At 42.7% G+C, this 20159-nt stretch overlaps 1 protein-coding gene across 1 annotated transcript in view; it reads left to right on the top strand.

Annotated features, from left to right (window-relative positions):
* MYO16 (myosin XVI) overlaps positions 1-20159 on the top strand; it is a 484140-nt gene that overhangs the window by 189203 nt on the left and 274778 nt on the right. The window contains exon 12 of the mRNA XM_019529669.1: positions 1286-1413. Coding sequence (XP_019385214.1) covers positions 1286-1413 — 128 coding nt within the window. The remainder of the gene's footprint in view (positions 1-1285; positions 1414-20159) is intronic.

Here is a 20159-nt window from a genome sequence, read left to right as displayed (position 1 = left end):
CCATTACCAGTTGTTAAGGATTACTTATTTCCCACTGTCATTTGGGAAATAAGTAATCCTTTTTGGAGGCAGAATAGAATCCCAGTTTGTTACTTATATGCAGCATTTATTTAATACACAGGGAATACATGCACACACAAAAATAAATTCTTGCAAGATTGTTATCAGTGTTCTGTACTACATTGAAGTATTCATTGGCAAAGTATGGTAGCTATGGAAATATTCACTTGTGCCTAAGGAGTGAAGCCTTCTTATGCTAGTCAAAAATAGTATAATAGTTTGTCCCTGTGGCAAAGAGTTTAAAATCTAAACAGGCAAGACAGACATATGTTACAAAAAAGTGATAAACCTGGCAGCAATTGCTATGTTAGTCCTATAATTGTTTAATGGATTTTCTTAATGGAAAGAAAAGGGGCTGAGGGGACAAGGCAGGAGAGAAGACAGTAGGACAGGTAGGTATGGATTTCACTATGGTGAAGAGACTGTATACAGGGCAGAAGTTGAGGGATATTTGGAGTTTCTCAGACCAGAATAGAAGATCAGAACCATCTCTGAGATTTTTACACTGGTAGTTGTATACCACAATGTTGCTTTAGCCCACAGATCAACAGCAACTGAATAATTAAATCATTTGACTTAGGTTCAGCATTATTTGGTCCCTTCCAGCCCCTAACAACTATGAAACTATGAAATGAGCTGGACCACAGAAATAGCAGATTATTTCACCGAAGGCCACAGTTCTAATTAGTAAACAATTTAAATGTCAAGATTCATTCAGAACATAAGCTCACAATGGATAACATTTTTAGCAACGTGTAAATAACATGTACAGAGCATGCTATTAATTCTGTGTATTACAGAGATTTTTTTCCATGCTGTAAATAGATTACTTGTGTCTGCTGTGTCATATAACAAATTACTCAACTTGTGACCAGCATTCATTGATTCTTTTTTAGTTATTCAAAGAATAGTTATATTTTTGTTTTTTAAAACTTAAAACTGTACATTGAAGGATTATCCATTACAAATATAAATAATGTAACCTAATATGTCAACTTAAAAACAATCTGTAATATTATGTACCATGGTTATAATTAAGTGTTGAAAGTTAAAGTTGTGCCTCCACTACAATATTTGTCATAAAACTTCTATTTCTTTAAAGAGTGCTTTGTAATCACAAATGTTCAGTTTATAATGACTAGTCAACCTATTAAACATTTATTGAACACACAAAGCAGTTTGGTTTAGAATTTTCTCCATCTGTTAAAATCCAATTATTTTTCAGGTCACACAACTTTACCTAAGCAACTCTGGCAAACTGTGTTCATCACTTCCTCCACATATATTTTCATGTGCTGAAAGAGCATACCACATGGTGTTTCAGGAGCGACGTCCTCAATGCTTTATCCTGAGGTGATGTTTTATTTTTTGTTTAAATGATTTATAACTCTTGCATTTGAAATGTGTCCCCAGTGATTCATGTGTTAAGGTTTCATTTTTATTTCCCCTCTCAGCTGATTTCTTATTTTTTTTCTTGCTGTGTCCACTGCATTGCAGCAAACAGCATCAGAAGAAAAAAAAGATTGAATTAAATCTACGATTTAGAAGTTATGGTGGGGAAATAACAGCTTCATCCAACTTCATCTTTAGTAGCTAAGCTAGCCCAATATATACAACTAACTGTTTGGTTTGCTTCCGTTGTTTGCTTGTTATGTATTAGATCTATATTCTGCCTTATTGGGAAGGTTCAGAGAGACTGCATCAGAAATGAATTAAATCTAAACTGAATCTGAACTAAAATATAAACTAGAGAGGAAGGATAATCCAATAGTTCAGGCTTAGGGCTTAGGAACACATTTAGAATTTCTGAACTTCTCTAAGCTCACTGTTGAACCCCAAGATAATGTTTCTGACTCAACTCTTCAACTGTAAAATTAACATAATAATACTTCATTTAATTCACAGACTGCGATGATCAGGGATCCTGGTTTTCTCTGTTTAAAAACGGCAAATTCTCTGATTAAAAACCCCAAAATATGCATTTTTCCATTATTAAAATGAAACACCTCTCTCTCATTTGTGGTATCAGTTGAACACAAAGTTTTATTGCCATATTTACAAGTAGCTACAACTGCCCCACCCACCCAGCTGCTTTGTGGCACTGAGCAGCCCTGATATGCTGGTGTCCTTCACTCTCGACCTACAACCCACTGTTTCCCACACCCCCTGCCCTGCTGGTGCCCCTCACTCCCAACCACCCTCAGGCCCGAGCCCCTCAGTGTGGGATGTGTGTGCAGGACAAGGGGACATGTGTGGGGGGCAGGTTGAGGTTGTATGGGGCAGGGGGTTGCCCAAACATAAATGATGCCATAGGCCAGGGTGGGCAAAATATGGCCCACGGGCAGGATCTGGCCTACCAGGCCATTCTGTCCAGCCCACGGGGCCCCTTAAAAAAAATTAGTAAATTAACATTTATTTGCTCCTGGCTGCTTGTCAAAGCTGACAGGAGCCAGGGGCAGTAGGACCCAGGGGGATCCCTCAGAGGGACTGAGAAGCCCAGTTCTGCCCCACCCCCAGCCATTTCACTCTCTTCCTGCCTCCACCCTCCTCCAGGACCATGTGGCTGCCAGCTGCATCATCAGATTGAGGAGCATGGGGCTGTGCTGGTATGTGTGTGCGTGCGTGCGTGCGTGCATGGACATGCACGCATGCAGGCAGGGGCAGTGCATGTGTCTGTAGGCAGGGGCAGTGCATATGTCTGTAGGCAGGGGCAGTGTGTCTATGTGTGTGTGTAAACAGAGGATATGTGTGCATGTCTGTAGGCGGGGCAGCGCAAGCAGCGGCAGTGTGTGTGTGTGTGTGTGTAGGCAGGGCCTGTGTGTGTGTTCATAGGGTGAGTCCCACACCCCCCGCATTAATATGCACCCACAGCCCCTCGCATTGCCATATACGTGGACCCCTACACCACTCACACATTCCAGCTACCCTCCCCCCCACATCCCACATACCCCTACATCCACAGGCCCTTCACAAAACTATATGCACCCGTCACAATATACAAGAGTAAGACTTAATTTTGACATCTGTGTACACTACACAAACACACGTAAATCAGAACAAAAATATTTTAGAAATTGGATTAATGAATGTTGTAGATGCTTGCTTTTTAGACTATAATTTGGTATTTTTCTGCTTCTGAGATGGCAAAACCCCTTGCTGAAAGGAGTACTTCTGGAGACAAGGGAATGGATTTCAGGTGACAAAGTTCAGGGGGCAGGACTTCCAGTCACAAGATGGCAACGAGGGGATGGGGTACCTGTCAGGGGGTGGGGCTACCCATGTAGCCCTCCATAACTTGTCAAAACTCAATAAATGGTGTTCCGCCCAAAGTAATTGCCTGCTTCTGTCATAGGCAAAATGTCTGGGGAGCTGGGAGAACATGGGCCCCCCAGATTTGTGTGTCCACAGAAGAGCATGGGGCTTCAGCCCCCTCCATGGCTCAGTGGGTGGGACCTAGCTTGGGAGGGTGGAATGGGGTGGCGAGACTTGTTGCCACCACCAGGACCCTGACACCAACCACACAGCCAACAGCACAAGCACTAACAAACCAGGGTGGCCATGCTGTCTTCACCTTCTCCCACCACCAGCCTCTTGCATACCAAGTCACAGTTCTACCCTGCTGCCATGGCCCGGATGCCACCTCAGCTGCTGTTCCGCTCAGGCCACCTGTACTGCCCCCCACCAGACTTCCCCTCCAGGGTAGAGCCATAGCCTAGTGCTTGAGTGGCTGTTGGTAGAAGTATGAAGGCAGCCTGCCCCTCCTTCCCCCCAGTCCATTATACCTCACACTGCTGGCAGCATGGCTGGCATAGGGGTCCTGGTGTTGGCAGTGGTGATGGCAGTGACAGCAGCTACAAGTCTTGCCACCCTGCTTTTTTCTCCTGTGTTGGGTCCTGACCACTGGGCCGTGGAGGTGGCTCCTGCCCATACTGCTCCAGCAGTCTGACGATGCTCTGCTGTGGATGCAGAAATTGGGGGGGGCGGGGGAACATAGCCTATGCTTCCCCATAGACTTACTTGTGGGGAGCTGCAAGAGCTGCCATCCATTATGCTGCCTGGCTGCCATATGCATGTGTGTGCAATGCACATCCACATGGCACCCCCTCCTGCCCTTGCACATGCTGCACAGGTTCCCTTTCCTCCTGCTGCCCCCAGCCCCTTGCAGGCTGGAATTCTGCCAGTATGCAAAGGGAAACCCACAGTTTCCCACATTTTTCTCCTCTAAAGGAAAAAAATCATGCTTTTTTTCTTTTTTAAAGGAGAAAATCTGCATTTTTATGCAGCAAATAGAAAACTCAGATCCCTGGTGATGAGACATTTCTTAAACATTGTGAGTGAAGCTGATGACATGTTTCATTGGAAAATGATGGTTTGCCAAGCCTGATATGCTTCATTACACTGAAAGTGCTGGGTTCTGGGCTTCTAGGGCAGTCCATTGGCTGCTCTGTCCTAGAGCAGTGGATACTGGAAATCTACTGCAGCTGCTCAATAAAACTTAGATTTCCCATAAATTTCACTGCTTTATTGCTTGCAAGGCTGATACCCTGTTTTAAAGAAAATATTGGCTATTTTTTGATTGATTTGAACAGAAACCTAACAGTGAAATTATCCTCCAGCCAAAAACCTTGGATTTTTTCAGCTAAATCTACTTGTGAGATGTTTAGATACTATGACTCTACCAGTGCACAAGTTATATAGACAGATCTGGGTATTCATGCTGCTGTATGATTATAATATTTGAAATAAATGGGTAGACATAAATAATGTAACAATTGATTAGAGTGCCCTAATATGGATAACAATTTCTCTGAGCACTAGAAGCACTATATATTTTCTAAGATCCTCTGAATCTCATAAGTAGATGTTTTGTCCATTTAGCAGTTACTGTTTTTTGAAAAAATACTTTGTGAGTTTTAAAATAAAGGTGTACTCTTCTGGTAAAACAGACTACAGTTGACTGAAACAAACCAAAAACCTTTTGTATAACCTAATTTGAATGGAGATATTATTTAATTGTATGTTGAGCAGTGACATTTAAGTAAGAGCAGATAATCATACTGTGCTTACATTATCTTCCATTGATATTGACTTCTGTTTAGTTGAAATAATTCTTTTTGATAAAAATAAGACATTTCCTAAGGCAATACAGTCAGCATTTTCAGCAAATTGCTCAATGGAAACTGCAGTCTCCCTTGTTATCCACTGGGAATATAACTGGTTGATTAATATTTTTGTGAGGCTAACAATAAGGGTGTGTGGTGTGAAACATTCAATAAAATGTACTTACCCTTCAAAAAAAATTCAGAATTAATATACTAATGCATTAAGTGATTTGTGTGAAGAAACAGCAAATATTGGGAGCAGGTGGATGTTGGTGGTAGCAAGGGAGTATAGCGTTTAGATAACGAGGTAGCAAGGGAGTATAGTGTTGATGAGTATTTAGGCCCAACCTGCCTCTTTCTAGTAGTATACATGATAGAATATTTTGTTGAGGGTATTAGAAATTAGGGATAGTAAGTGTGTTTTATAGCAAGGCCATTGACAAATATGAACATTTCTGGCATTTTTTAGCTGGATTATCATTGGATCCACAGTTCAGCCTGGGACTAGATGCTTAAGTGAAGGCATTTGTTATCTCTGTAAAAGAAGTAAGGTTTAGATAATCTGATAAAGTTACATTCCTTTGTCAAATTCTCTTTTATTTTTCCTCTGGTAATAACTGAAAGGCCAGAAGGGAACTGGGAATTCTCTGAAGGGCCTGAAGAGATATTCTGGAGTTAACTTCTGTGTGAAAATAATCTTGATTCTGTTATATGAGACAAATGTATTCCCTTTCTTAACAATGAATGACATTTAAAGATTAAATCCTCACTATTGCTGCTAATTCCGGGTGGCAGTTTTAGCTTACTAGGAATCAGAATAACTTTCTAATCGCTGCCCCTGGAACAGTGCAGGGAAAGCAGGGTTCTTTGCCCTTTTTGCAGAACTGTTTTTTTTCTGGGATAATATCTGTTTGACTGAAAGGTTTTCATAGTTTTATCTAGAAAATAGAAAATCCACTGCAGATGTTAGTTCCTTAGCTATCCACATAGGCCAGGTACAGGTATTAAACTGGTATAAGTGACTGAAACCAACCCAGAACAGTATACAGGTTCATTGCACATAGACCTGTTTAAAAATGGTGGGACTTGGTTTAAGATAGACCTGGATGGCGGTATTATCAGACTTAAGTGACTTAGGTTAGGCTGTGTAATGGTGAGGGGGCCTCCCTGGGGCCGGTTAGAAGTTGGCCTGCCCACCTGTTTCTGGGCTAACCACCTGCCTCTCTCACCTGCCACACCTTGATGGACAGTGATTAAGATATTACCCAGGTGGGATGTTGCCCATTTCCTTCTCTGATGCCAGGGGGCATTATCTATGGCTCTGAACCTCCCCTATACCACAGCCCATGCCTCACAGATGGCATCTCAGTTCTTAACATCTCTGGCCCCACACTGGGCCCCATAACCCTCCAGTCTGGACCCCAACTAGATCCGTCCTAATCAGGCAGCCTACTCTGCCCTCATTCTGGGTTGCCAAGCTCCCTGCACTCTTCCCCTTTTTGGGTGTGGTAGCCCCCCCAGGGCCTTTGGCCACACAGGCCCTGGCCTCACCTTTGAGGCCAGTCAGAACCCCTAGGCATCCCTCGTGGTGGGCCCCTGGCCCTTTTGACCTTTCCTGGCCCCAGCATTGACCAGTTGAGGGAGCCTCAAGTCAGGCTTCTGAGCAAGTAGCCCACATTCTCTTACATGGGTCCGCTTTCTCAGGCCCTACTATAGGGTTATTAAGTTACCCCGACCTGCCTTTCACTGGTGTGTTAACTGGCCTGGTATTTCCTGGGGGCTCCTGTGCCACCAGGAGCCCCACCACACCACCCATCCCCAGCAAGACGCAGTTTTAGGTCATGCCCAGGACCAGGAGCCTTCTCCATCCGCATAGCCCCAGCTCATAAACCTCCAGGCTGTTCCTGAGTCTCAGCTCCGCCAGCTGATGTCTCTCTCACTACTGCCGGCAGCAAACCGCTGCTTCACCCTATATATATCCTGGGTCTCAAAATGGCTGCCATGCTCAAACACCTGGCTGCTGCCTGCTCCAGCCCTTAAAGTGGCAGGCACCAACAGTGCCCTGCCACAGACTGGTTTACTGAAATTCTGTACCAGATCCCCTCCTGACTCAAGTTAAATTGTAATCCCCTGGCATCCCAGGCTGGTCTGCTCTTGCTGGTGGCCTGTTACTACAGCTGCTGGCCCTTGCTCTCACGGCCAATATACATCACCACTGACCACTGCAATTGATGAATTTGGCAGCTGGAGGAGCATCAGGTATACTATAAGAGTGGAAGCAGGCCTGAATTAACCCTGTAGTGGGCCCTACACAACCAAACTCATGGGCCCCTACTTTTTTCACTCTATCGTTATATATGTAAAATAAGCACGACTGGGTGCAAGACAGCAAAAGAAAGCAGGGAGGGAAGGGGCAGCCACAGGTGAATTGTATGTTTACCATTATTGCCAATTCCTGTTGCCATCTATTGCTGCTGCACAAGAGTGAGAGAGCATAAAGCAGGGATGTGCTGTGCTGCAGCAGGTGAAGGGAATCTAGGGGGTCCCCTTAAGGTCAGCACCTAGTGCTGGTGCTCCAGTTGCCCACATATAATTATACTACTGAATTTCACTGTGACTTGCTTAGAGGAAGCTGAATACTTCAGCTCTCTGCTTGCTTTGCAGTTTTGTTGCCTTCCAGCAGCCAGGTTGGAGGTGGGGAGTTGGTGAGGCCTCAGATGGAGCATTCAGACTCTGGCAGACTGCCTGGAAGGCCTCTGTCTGTAGGGAGAAAGTGTAATGAGAAAGCAGGCAGCTGAGCAGGCAGCCAACTGAAAAAAAAATCCATTTTGGCTTTCTCAACATAGCATTTTTTTAGAAATCTCATACCATGGAAACTACATTTTTGATCCCTTGGCCTGATTTTGGCTGGAAAAAAATTCTGGAACCCATTTTTACAGAAATGGATTTGCATTTTCTGATCAGTGCCAGCTCCTGCATGGGCTTGAACCTCAGGCAGAAGAGCTGAGTGTGTGGACCCCCTCAAGCTGTCATCTGAAACGTATAAAACTTTTCACATATCCATCATCTTATTCCCCGCACCCCCCGAGCAGAAATAAAAGTTGGTGCCTGTAGCCTGTGGACTACTGGCGTTATTTAGCAGCAGAAAAAGTCTACTTTACTAGAATGAGGGTTGAGTGATTGGGTCTAAATGATGCTTAGTGGAGGGTCAAGCCCACCTCCCTATCTCTCTGCTGTTGGATTTGTGAACGATCCTGAATCATGTATTGTTCCCAGAAAAAGCTGACCCCTGGTTTCATACTTTTGATCCAAAGAATGAGTGAGGATCCACCTCTAATCCATCTCTGTTTGTCCCTGATTGGAATATGGGCAGATCCTACTCTTTTCCCCCAACACAAAGCCTCCAGAGGAAGGAGGGCAGTAAATAGACTGCCAGGGTCATGTGCTAGGAACCTGATTCTCTATTTCCTCCTACTACATCCTGTAAAGATGCTATGGCACTTTCTTGCTATTCCTCCAGTGGGTTGTGGTGTGGTTGTGATGCTGCTGATTCGGGGTAGACTGACCTCAGAGGAGGGATTTGGGGCAGTTTCCCATATTTTTTTTCTAAGGAGCAGAAGGAAGAGGTGCATGAAGTGTGTTAGTTTCATTCCACATCACATCATCATGCAATACCAATGAGTAGTTCTTGTTTAAGAGTTAAAAAAACTTACAGTCATCTGGATTTTGTTTTAATGTCTTTAAGGAGAAAGGTGAGGTGTAAGTCTTTTTACATCCATGTCCTGGAATGAGGATGGCCTTATTCTCTACTTAAAAACCAAATTCAAAACAAAACAAAACAAAAAAACCCATCTCTAATATATAATCCTAAGTAACAGAGATAATGATGGCGGCAGTGGTGAGAAAATCTGGAGTGTGTGGGTTCTCCTTAGAGGATAATTTATGATCAGAAAAATGTTCCGTTTCTTCTAAGAACATAATAAATGGCTAGTTATCCCAAATGAATTGGTTCAAGTAGTTATCTCAGAATCAGAAGGGCACTGTTTGTTTTGGTGTTTTAATGAATGTTTTAATGAATAAGTTAGTCTGGCTTTTATTGCCATGTTAATAGAATCTTGCTGTTACGTACGAACTGGATAGTTCCATTATATTCTCTTGCAAAGTGATGCATCTGGGCAGATGCTTATCCCCATGTGTAGCCACAATGATGCCTGGAAGGCCCCTTCCAGACACTCGGGTAGAGGTGTGATAGGATCTGATGCACAATCCACACAATTATGCCTCCTGCCAATCCACACATGGATAGCATGAGGCATTATAGTGGGATCCAGGATCAGATTCAATCATGCTGCATTGCCGGTGCAGGATGAGCCTAGGATCATAATCCTGGTTTCGCCCTGTACCTGCAAGTAGCTAATTCCTATGGCTGGGAGCAAAGCTGATGGGGCTCACAGCCAGGGGAGTACCCAATGCACTACCATGGCTGCAAGTCAGTCAGCTAATAGGCCTTGCAGCCGTTGGAGTGCCATATGTTCTACAGCAGCTGTGAGCCCCATCAGCTAATGGTACTCCCAGCTGCTGAAGCGCATGAGGCATCCTCATGGGTATGAGCCCCATCAGCTGAAGGGGCTCCCAGCTATAAGGGAGTGCCTGGCCACATGTTCAGTTAATGTCATGATAAGAACAAGCCACAAAGTTAGTACAGATTTCCATGGAATAATTTGGGGGCTTATTCCTTGTTTTATCATGCCATTAATTGAGTGTGTGGCTGTGTTACAACTTCAGATGTAATTATCTAGTTACTCACATCGTAAGTGTAATGTGTAGATAGGGCCTTAATGGCATTCCATGCAGGTCTCCATATGTAATCACTGCTCCATAATCAGAAGAGTAATAAGGAAGTGAAACAAAATATAATTAAGAAAAAGAGCCAGTCTGTTTGTTTTGACAAGTTTTTAATTATGTATGAAAATAATTAAAGTGGTTCTCAACCTTTTTAGACTCCAGGCACCCTTTGTTAGATGCAAACCTCTCCTGCATAACTTGTCTGAATTGAGTGGTACCCCATTCAAAAATTAACTTATTTATTACAATACTTACCTCCTTGCATAGAGGCCAGGCAGTGAAGGCAAAGGACAAGCCTGAAGCTGCACTTATCTCCTTTTCTCCTCACTGTTTATCTTCTCATACCACAGCACACCTTTCAGAGGATCTCACAACACCCCAGAATCACTTCTTTATAGTAATAGCACAGGATTTTGTAATGCGGCTCATAAAAGTAATTATGTTTATTAACAGGTCTTACTAGCATAAATTTTACTAAGAAATGTGTAGAGGCTGCCATGTTGGTCTATAAGTTATATACAGACAGATAAAGTAAATATCCGTGCTTCCAAATGTAATAATATTTAGCAGTTATGTTTTGCTTCCTAAGCATATTAGGCTTACAAGACACTAAGTTAGCTGTCATTTTAAGTTTCTTCTACAAAGTCTGACTCTCTTGTACAGTTGTGTAATAATAATAAAGCCCCATAGAAATTATTTCATTTTCAGTACATCAAGCAACCTATTACATTTTAGAAGAGACTAAGGCAATCTGGAAATGCTCTCACAAGAATATGCTCTTTCATGTTGATTCTCATCATCCTCATCAAGCATGTCAGCCTGTTTAATTTGTAAAGTTAATGTTTATTTTCTATTAACAATGTTCTTGAGTTTCAACTTTTTTGCTGCCCAAAGCTTAATTGCAATAAGGCATTTCCCATGGGTTTACTGGCCGTTACTAATGAGTCATTAGTTACTCTCCTCTTGGATACATACCATACCTAATGAATTCTGCATACACTATAACTATTAATGGTACCATTCTTATCTGTTTTATAGAACTTTTTTTTTCTTCCATATTTACCCAAATAATAATAAAGACCAAGCACCAAATCCAAATAAGGATGTCAGTGGAATTGAGCAACTGAAACCCAAAGGTCCATTCCTGAAAAATCCAGTTTAACTGAGACCTAACTCTAGAAACTCCTGAACTCCAGAAGCACTGCTGGTTTTGCCCTTAAAGTGTTTTAGGTGCCTGAAATTCTAATTCTGTGCAGGCCCACAAGTGCCTCCGCATTGACAGGGCTCAGTAGAGTTACCTAAATCTGACCAGAATTGCAGAATGAGACGTTTCTCCACCTACATACCTTGGGGGATTTGATCAAGTTCTCAGAACCTGTTTAACACACTCCTTTTAGATCTGGCTTTCTCCAAAATGCTGTGAAAGCTATAGCTGAAAAAGCAGATTCTACTTCTTTTGACAGCTAAAGAGGTATAGATTAGTGCTAATATATTTTAACAACAGTAAAGGCAGCTGTGATCACTGCATATCACATGTGCCCTTAATCACTTTATTTTTACCTCCTTCCTCCTGTCCCTGTATCCACTTGTTATCTCTAGTCCCATGCTTACACTGCAAGTTTTTCAGAAGAGATTGTGAAAAACCTCTGTATTATATATTTGTACCACACTGATGGGGCTGAAGCCACTTACTCAGTAATACTGTATATGTTGGAAAATGGCTGTATTGTACTTTATAGGACCATGAAGTCACATACCTTTATTCTCTGGACCATTGAAGTGTAGGAGGCAAGGAAGATTTTACAGTTAAAGCTTTACTCTCTGTCCCCAGCTGGGATCAGAGGGAAATTCTAATTTCTACTCACTGCGTATTATTTTTATTTCCCCCCAGCATTAGGATCATGGGAGATGAAACACAATAACAAATGAGGTTTCAATTTACACCAGTACCTCTGTGAGTTTAGAATAGTGTCATCTTCCTCAGGAGTTTAAGGTGCCCATTAATAATGTGCTTCTTCATCCAGGGTTAAAAATGGAGCTGTTTTACTACATTTGAATAGTACTCAGCTCCCTCAAACATAACAATTAGAAATACCAGCTGCTCTCTTTTGAAACTGAAAGGACTCCACAAGTTTGTGTCCACACCCTGCTAGTTTTGTTTGATGGTGTTGATTGTGATGGTGGTAGAGATGCGCAGGCTGTTTTTGTACTGGTGGTTTTCACAATGTGTGAGCCATTTGGTGTTTGATGATCAATGGAGTTTGCTTCTAATGATGAGTTTTGGAATTGTTTCAAAATCAGAAGGAAGGATTTAAACTAGGTGTGCTGGACATGAATGACCAAAGCCCGGGAAACAAGCAGGAAGGATTGGAAGTCCTTGCACAGTCACAGAAACTTTTATGTGAGAGGAATAACAGAAACTTGGTGGGATAGATTGTATAACTAGAGCACTGTTATGGATGGGTATAAACTATTCAGGAAGGACAGGGGAGAAGAGGAGTCGAAGTTTCTCTTTATGTAAAAGAACTGTACAATTGCTCAGAGCTCCAGTATGATACTGAAAGTCTCTGGGTTAGGGTCAGAGGGGAGCAATGAGGGTGATGTCACAGTGGGGGTCTGCTATACACCACCAAACCAGGAGGATGAGGTGGATGAAGCTTTCTTCACACAGCTAGCAGAAGTTTCCTAATTTCAAGTCCTAGTTCTCATGGAAGACTTCAGTCACCCTGACATCTGCTGGGAGAGCAATACAGCAGTGCACAGGCAGTCAAGGAAGTTTTTGGAGAGTGTTGGGGACAACTTCCTGGTGCAGGTGTTGGGGAGGCTGAATAGGGGTCGTGCTCTTCTTGACCTGCTGCTCACAAACAGGGAAGAATTGGTGGGAATGTAGTAGTGGATAGCAGCTTGGGCAGCAGTGACCACAAGATGATTGAGTTCAGGATCCCGAGGAAAAGAGGGAAGGACAGTAACAGAATAAGGACCCTGGACTTCAGAAAAGACTGTGACTCTTTCAGGCAACTTATGGACAGGATCCCCTAGGAGGCCTTTCTGAGGGTGAAAGGAGTCCAGGAGAGCTGATTGTATTTTACAGAAACTGAGGGGGCAGGAAGGACCCATCCTGATATGTAGGAATACTAGCAAGTATGGCAGAAGAACAACTTGGCTTAGCAGGGAACTCTTCAGTGAGCTAAACCACAAGAAAGAAGCTTTTAAGAAGTGGAAACTTGAACAAAGGACTAGGGAGGAGTGTAAGAGTATTGCTTGTGCATGCAGGAGTGAAATCAGGAAGGCCAAAGTGCAGCTGGAGTTGCTAGCAAAATACATGATGGGTAACAAGAAGAGTTACTATAAGTATGTCAGCAACAAGAGGAGGATCAGGGAAAGTGTGGGTCCCTTACTGAATGCGAGGGGCAACCTAGTGACAGAGGATGCAAAAAAGGCTGAAGTACTCAGTGCCTTTTTCACTTCAGTCTTCACAGTCAAGGTCAGCTCCCAGACTATTGTACCAGGCAACACAGCTAGGGGAGGAGGTAAGCAGCCAACAGTGGTAAAAAGAAAAGTTTAGGGACTGTTTAGAAAAGCTGGATGTGTGTAAGTCTATGGGGCCAGATGTGATGCGCCTGAGGCTGCCAAGGGCATTGGCCAATGTGATGGCAGAGTCACTCGCCATTATCTTTGAACACTCTTGGCAACTGAGAGACATCCTGGACAATTTGAAAAGGGCAAATATCGAGTCCATCTTTAAGAAAGGGAAGGAGGAGGCTATAGGGATCTACAGACCAGTCAGCCTCACCTCAGTCCCCAGAAAAATCATGGAGCAGGTCTCCAGGGAATCCATTGTTAAGCACTTGGTGGAAAAGGTGGTGATTAGGAAAAGTCAGCATGGATTCACCAAGGGCAAGTCATGCCTAGCCAACTTGATTGTCTCTTATTATGAGCTGACTGGCTCTGTGGATATGGGGAGAGCAATGGACGTAATATACCTTGACTTTAGCAAGGCCTTTGATATGGTCTCCCACAGCATTCTTGGAAGCAAGCTAAGGAAGTGTGGCTTGAACTGAATGGGCTGTAAGGTAGATAGAATACTGGGTAGGCTGAGGGAACTGGCCTTATTTAGTCTGTAAAAGAGAAAACTGAGGGCAGATTTAATAGCAGCCTTCAACCACCTGAAGTGGGGTTCCAAAGAGGATGGAGCTAGACTGTTCTCAGTAGTGGCAGATGACAGAACAAGGACCGATAGTCTCAAATTGTATTAAGGGAAGTTCACCTTAAATATTAGGAAAAACTTTCTTACTAGGAGGGTAGTAAAGCACGGAAACAGGTTACCCAGAGAAGTTGAGGAATCTCCATCCTTGAAGGTTTTTAAGACCTCGGTAGACAAAGCCTTGACTGGGATGCTATAGCTGGGGATGGTCCTGCTCTGGGTAGGGGTCAGAGGTCCTTTCCAACCCCAAGTTTCTATGATTCTGAGTGTGACATTCTTAATCTGTAAAATATAATTGATATACTTTATCACCTGAACGTGGTGTTCCTCTGTTGCTAATCCCACTGCTCAGCTACCTTCTCTCTTTTAACACAGTTTCCCTACACTTAGCAAAAGAGGTGACCCTTTTACAGCTCCTGAGAGGATATGGCTTATATCTCTGTGACGTATATCAACCTCTATACGTCATATTTTATGTTAGTATGTCTCTCTTCTCATGCACAAGTGCCGCTTAATTTTCTCCACTCTGGTTATAGGTATTGTGAGATCAAATGCTCTCTTCAACTGTGCCATTGGCCACATGCCCCTTGATTTAACTACTCAGAAGACAATGATGCTTTGGGGCACCTGGTCAAAACATTTTTCTTATTTTATATTTGTCATTCAGTGTATTTTTTCTGTTAATTCCATGCCATCAGCGGTCATGTCATATAAAAAATGATACCCTCCCATCCTACCAAAACCCAGCCCATATGAATGAAATACATATGAAAAAAATATTGAATGAAATATAGTGGTATACTATATACCTGGACAGCAAAGCTACCAGGTTCTAGTCTTACCATTCTCGTTTATTGTCTAACACTATTATTTTCTTATTACAGTTATTGTCTTCCTCCCCTCAAGGCATGCAGACTGAGAAATGCAATAAGTACTGATAAGTGCTAGAATTATCCTGAAAACTAACTATAGAACACTTCATAGACCTCTCAATCCTGATCTATTTAGCTAATGGTTTATGGGATTACTTATTTGGCAATTTAAAAAATAAAAGAAATCAAAATGCAAGCATCAAATTAATTGTTTTAAACCATTTTGCATTTTAGGAACCATAATCTTAATGGCAAGTGGCTTTCTATTCATAGTTTTTAAAAAAATTAAAAATCTCTTCTTTTAGTAGTGATAAGGACTTGACAGCCCTTTATTACTGTATCATCAGCTCATCTATCTGAGTTACTTGAATTAATAAACTAATAAAAGGAAAACATGTATTGCATTATTATTATCAGGGAACCTGTTTTTTCTGAAAAGTAGCCCCAAATCCACATCTTTCCTTGATTAAAATGAAACACCACTAATATATTGATATATATTGACATATTGCTATATATGTCTAAAACACCACTAATATATTAGTGGTGTTTCATTTTAATCACAGAAAAATTAGGATTTTGCGGGTTTTTTTAATCTGAAAAACGGGGATCTTTTTATCAGAAAAAACAGGATCCTTGATTATTATAGACATGGTATTTAATATAGAATCTCTGGTTAAAAAATATGGTGTTTTTAGTTGCAAAGTTGATTAACCTATCTTCAGGTGCAGGGGTGAGCAAAATACAGCATACAAGCCATATCTGGCTGGCTGAGGGATGTTGCCCGGCCCAAAGCAAGTCCTTCAGTTCCACCCTGCCCAGGTGCAGGGGACAGCCCAGGCCATCATGCATGTGACTGATACAACTGCCCCTAGGTGCACAGCAATATGGCAGCCAGACTAGCTTTCTGGCAGTTCTATTGGCAGCAGTTCCACTACCAGCCCCAGCCCCAGCCCTGCTGCCTAAGCACCCTGACTCATCCACCCAACAAGCACCAGCAGGGGCAGGACTCATGCAGACAAGGCACACAGCTGGGGCCTTAGGCTAGTGGGGGAACAGAGTTTGGGAGTGGCACAGGAGGGCAAGGCCAGGATCACAGGACAGGATAACAGGGCAGTGACAGCTTGGGATCATGGCAAAGCCACAATTCACTGCCCGCATGCCTCTGTGATGGGTCTGGGTTCTGCGGGCAGAGGCATGCGGGGAGCAGATTGCAGTTCTGCCCCAGACCCCAGGACCCTGTGCTGTCACCTCCCCAAGATCCCAGACCTGCCACTGGACACAGCTCCTTGCCCACCTGCAGCCCCATCCCACCCATCTGGCCACACACTCTGCCCACCTGGGTCCCGGCTGGTCTCCATGCAGACCCCAGGATCCCTTGGGATGTGACAGCACAGGCCAAGGCCCAGAGAAGAGCTACAAACCTCTCCCCACGTGCCCCTGCTTGCAGAACCAGTGCTTTTTTGCAAGAGTGTGAGGACAGCAGATTATGTCTGTGCCCCAGGTCTTGGCCCCATGCTGTCATCACCCTGTACTCCCAGCCCTGGCTCCACACACCTGTCCAGCTCCCAGATGCTGTTCCCCACCCACTCATGGCCCCATCCCAACTTCCCAGCTGAGTTCAGAGCAGAGCTACTTAGGAAGTTTTGGTGAGCTGTTCTATAGATGGGGAGGGGAGGTGCAGACCTGTGCTGCAACAGCTCCCCAAAACTCCCTATGTGGCCCAAAGACCCAAATAATTGCTCACCCCTGTTCTATTGTCTATTTTGTATAAACATCACTTTGTTGACATAAACCAAGAGGCAAGGATTTTTGTGGATGATATCTTTTATTGGACCAGCTGTATGGTTGGGATAAACCTAGATAAGCTTCCAAATGAAAATAATTTTTAATCGTATCTGAAGGAAGAAGCAGGCACAGGGAGGATGAAAAAGTTTGGAGGGCCATGAAATTGGAAAAAAGGGACATTCCCATGGGTAGCAGACAAACAATAAACAAAAGAAAAGATAGCTTGATTGCAGGGAGATCAAGACCTTTCAGAAAGGAAGAGGGTCATGATCACTTGTAATGTGAAAAATGGTTTTCAGAAATCAGGTAGATTATTGTATGTCATAAAGTCAGTATCATTGTTTAATCCTCGATTCTAAGGCATATCCAAATAAGTATTTGGATTACTAACTGTCAAATCTGGAAACATTTTGAGTTCAGGTGTGTATCCAAAAATTTACTCGGTATTCTGGGTTTATCTGATTCTCTTTAGCTTTCAAAGTTGCTTGAAAGTCTTAGATGAATAAGCTTTATTATTAGATTTCTAGCCCTTCTTCAAGTATTGAAAAAATAATCTTTTTGTATTATATGTTTGCAGTTCAGGCTATTGTACTTTCTACAACCAAAAAGTAAAATTTATCTAAAAGCATATTTTAAAAAAATATCCAGTTTATTTTAGTAGTTAGACAAAAGTGAAATTCAAACGCTCCTTCACTGTACCGAGACATAATATGGAATTTCTTTGAGGTGTCATTGTTCTATTAAAATTCAAAATTATATTGTGCTTTGCAGATCTCATGCATTTAAATATCCAGAGAGACTCCAGGGAGTGTAGCATTTTTCATCCTGACATGTTGACAAACAGTTGGATACTGAATTATATGGCTGTCACTGCTCATTGACTTCCTTTGTTTTTGTCCATTTTAAGCACTTGCAAAATGCCAGTGAAAATGGTATTCTTTGTCTGTAAGGACTTGGCAATGTTCATGAAACCTCTAGTTGGAAGAGGAGCTTTGATAAATAAAAGTAGCTATTTGTTAGTTCAGAAACAGTCAGAACAGGATCCTTAATGTGGGAGGTAAGAATTCTTAAGCCCTTTAAAAGCAGCAGTTGACATACACAACATATTTCACATGCTGTCTCTATATCAAAATATTTAGGTTCTGTTAAAGGAACATCGGGTAAAATTTATGTCAGTTTACAAGGAAAAGCCAAGCTAATTTGAGACGTTCTCTCTGCATGTTAAGTTTCCCAAAAAAGTAGCTCTGGTTACAAGGGCTATTCTATTTGCAGACAATGGACATATAATTGAACAGAAACCAAGTGTACATGAATATAGTCCTCATAACTTTATCTCTTGGTGATTTCACATATTAGAATTTGACACACTGATTGTGCAACAAATTTTCTTTCCCTTTTTTTTTTTCTTTTTTAACCTATATTGAGCCTGTTTTGAAATAGGAGAGAGGGTCCATAGAGATTTTTTTTTTTTTACAGAAGTGAGGTTTTGTTGAAAGAAAAAAAAAGGCTTCTTACTAAGTTTTAAATTAATATTGAAAAACAAACTATTCCAACAGATAAATATTTCTATTCAAATAGCCCTATGATGCATTGTTCTGTTAAATATATTGCTTGGTGGAACTTAGAGTTGGTCACTTATATTCCTATTCAATTCTCTGGACTAAATTCTGGTCCAACTAGTACTTCCATAGGGTTCTACCAGAATTCCTGGGGATGGTGCAGCCTGAGAGATGAAGTATTGTTAGAGCACGTAAAGTATTTAAATTATGACTCCTATGATGCAACATAGCACTTCTGTGAAAAGTTTCAAGTATCTGACACCAGGAATTTACATTAATGTGACATTGGGTATGTCTACACGAACATTAATGTGCCATTGTTATGGCAGCCAGGGTTTCATAGATTTCATAGACATTAGGGATGGAAGGGACCCCGGAAGATCATCGAGTCCAGCCCCCCCGCCCGAGGGGCAGGAAGTCAGCTGGGGTCACAGGATCTCAGCAATATACACATCTAATTGACTCTCAAAGGAGTCCAGAGTAGGTGCTTGCAGCACCTTTGGGGGCAGTTTGTTCGAGGCCTTGGGGGCTTGGAAAGTAAAGTTCTTCCTTATGTCCAGCCTGAAATGGTTTGTGACTGTTTGACCTTGTCATCACCCGAGACACTCTGGTGAACAGGTTTTCCCCCAGATCCTGATGTACATCCCTTATAGACTTATAGGCAGCCACCAGGTCCCCCCTGAGCCTGAGTTTCTTCCAGGCTGAAGGGCCCCGTAGCTCTCAGCCTCTCATCATAAGGCCTGTTTTCCTGCCCTCTGATCATGTGTGTGGCTCTCCTCTGCACCCTTTTAAGCTTCTCCACATCCTTTTTGAATGGCTAGAAAAGCATCTATGGATGCAAGCCAGAGTTTTGCTTGCTTTGCAGGTGCAACATAACATTGGTGGCTCATATTCATCTTGTGGTCAATCATGACCCCTAAATACTTTTTGGCTATGGTGCTAGCAAGCGTAGCACTGCCAAGCCTATAAGCATGCTGCAGGTTTTTCTTTCCAAGGTGGAGTACCTTGCACTTTTTGGTGTTGAAAGCTATCAGATTTTCATCTGCCCATATTCCGAGCCTGTCAGGGTAGGCCTCGATCACCATCCTGTCCTCAGGTATGGACGCTGTACCCCAAAGTTTGGTGTCATCAGCAAACTTGGCCGGTCCACTTCTGATACCAATGTCCACATCATTAATGAAGATGTTGAAAAGAATAGGCCCAAGGAGGGAGTCTTGGGGGACCCCACTGGTCATGGCATATCACCATGATTGACTTCCGTTAACTACCACTCTCTGGGTCTGATCTCAGAGCCATTTCCCCAGCCAGTGGACTGTGATGTAGCTGAGGCTGTAGCTGGCCAGTTTTTCTATGAGATGATCATGGGATACTAGATCAAAAGCTTTTTTTAAAATCAAGATATATGATGTCAATTTCTTCTCCCTTGTCCAGGTGTTAGGTCACCTGGTCATAGAAGGAGATGAGATTAGTCAGGCAGGACCCACCCACAACAAACTCATGCTGGCTATCCCTCAGGATGTTGCCTTTAGCCAGTTTATCAAGAATAGTCTCTTTGATGATTTTTTCCAAGATCTTCCCTGGGATAGAGGTCAAGCTGATGGGCCTGTATTTCCCCGGATCTACTTTCCTCCCTTTCTTGAAGATAGGCACTACGTTGGCTTTCTTCCAATCTTTCGGCACTTCACCTGAGCACCACGAGTTCTCAAAGATCCGTGCCAGTGGCTAAGCT

This window comes from Crocodylus porosus, unplaced genomic scaffold (assembly GCF_001723895.1).
Source record: "Crocodylus porosus isolate Cpor-Errol unplaced genomic scaffold, CroPor_comp1, whole genome shotgun sequence".
In the NCBI taxonomy this organism is placed as follows: Eukaryota; Metazoa; Chordata; order Crocodylia; family Crocodylidae; genus Crocodylus; species Crocodylus porosus.
Note: the sequence above shows the minus strand (reverse complement) of the source record. Positions and strands in the feature narration are given on the sequence as shown.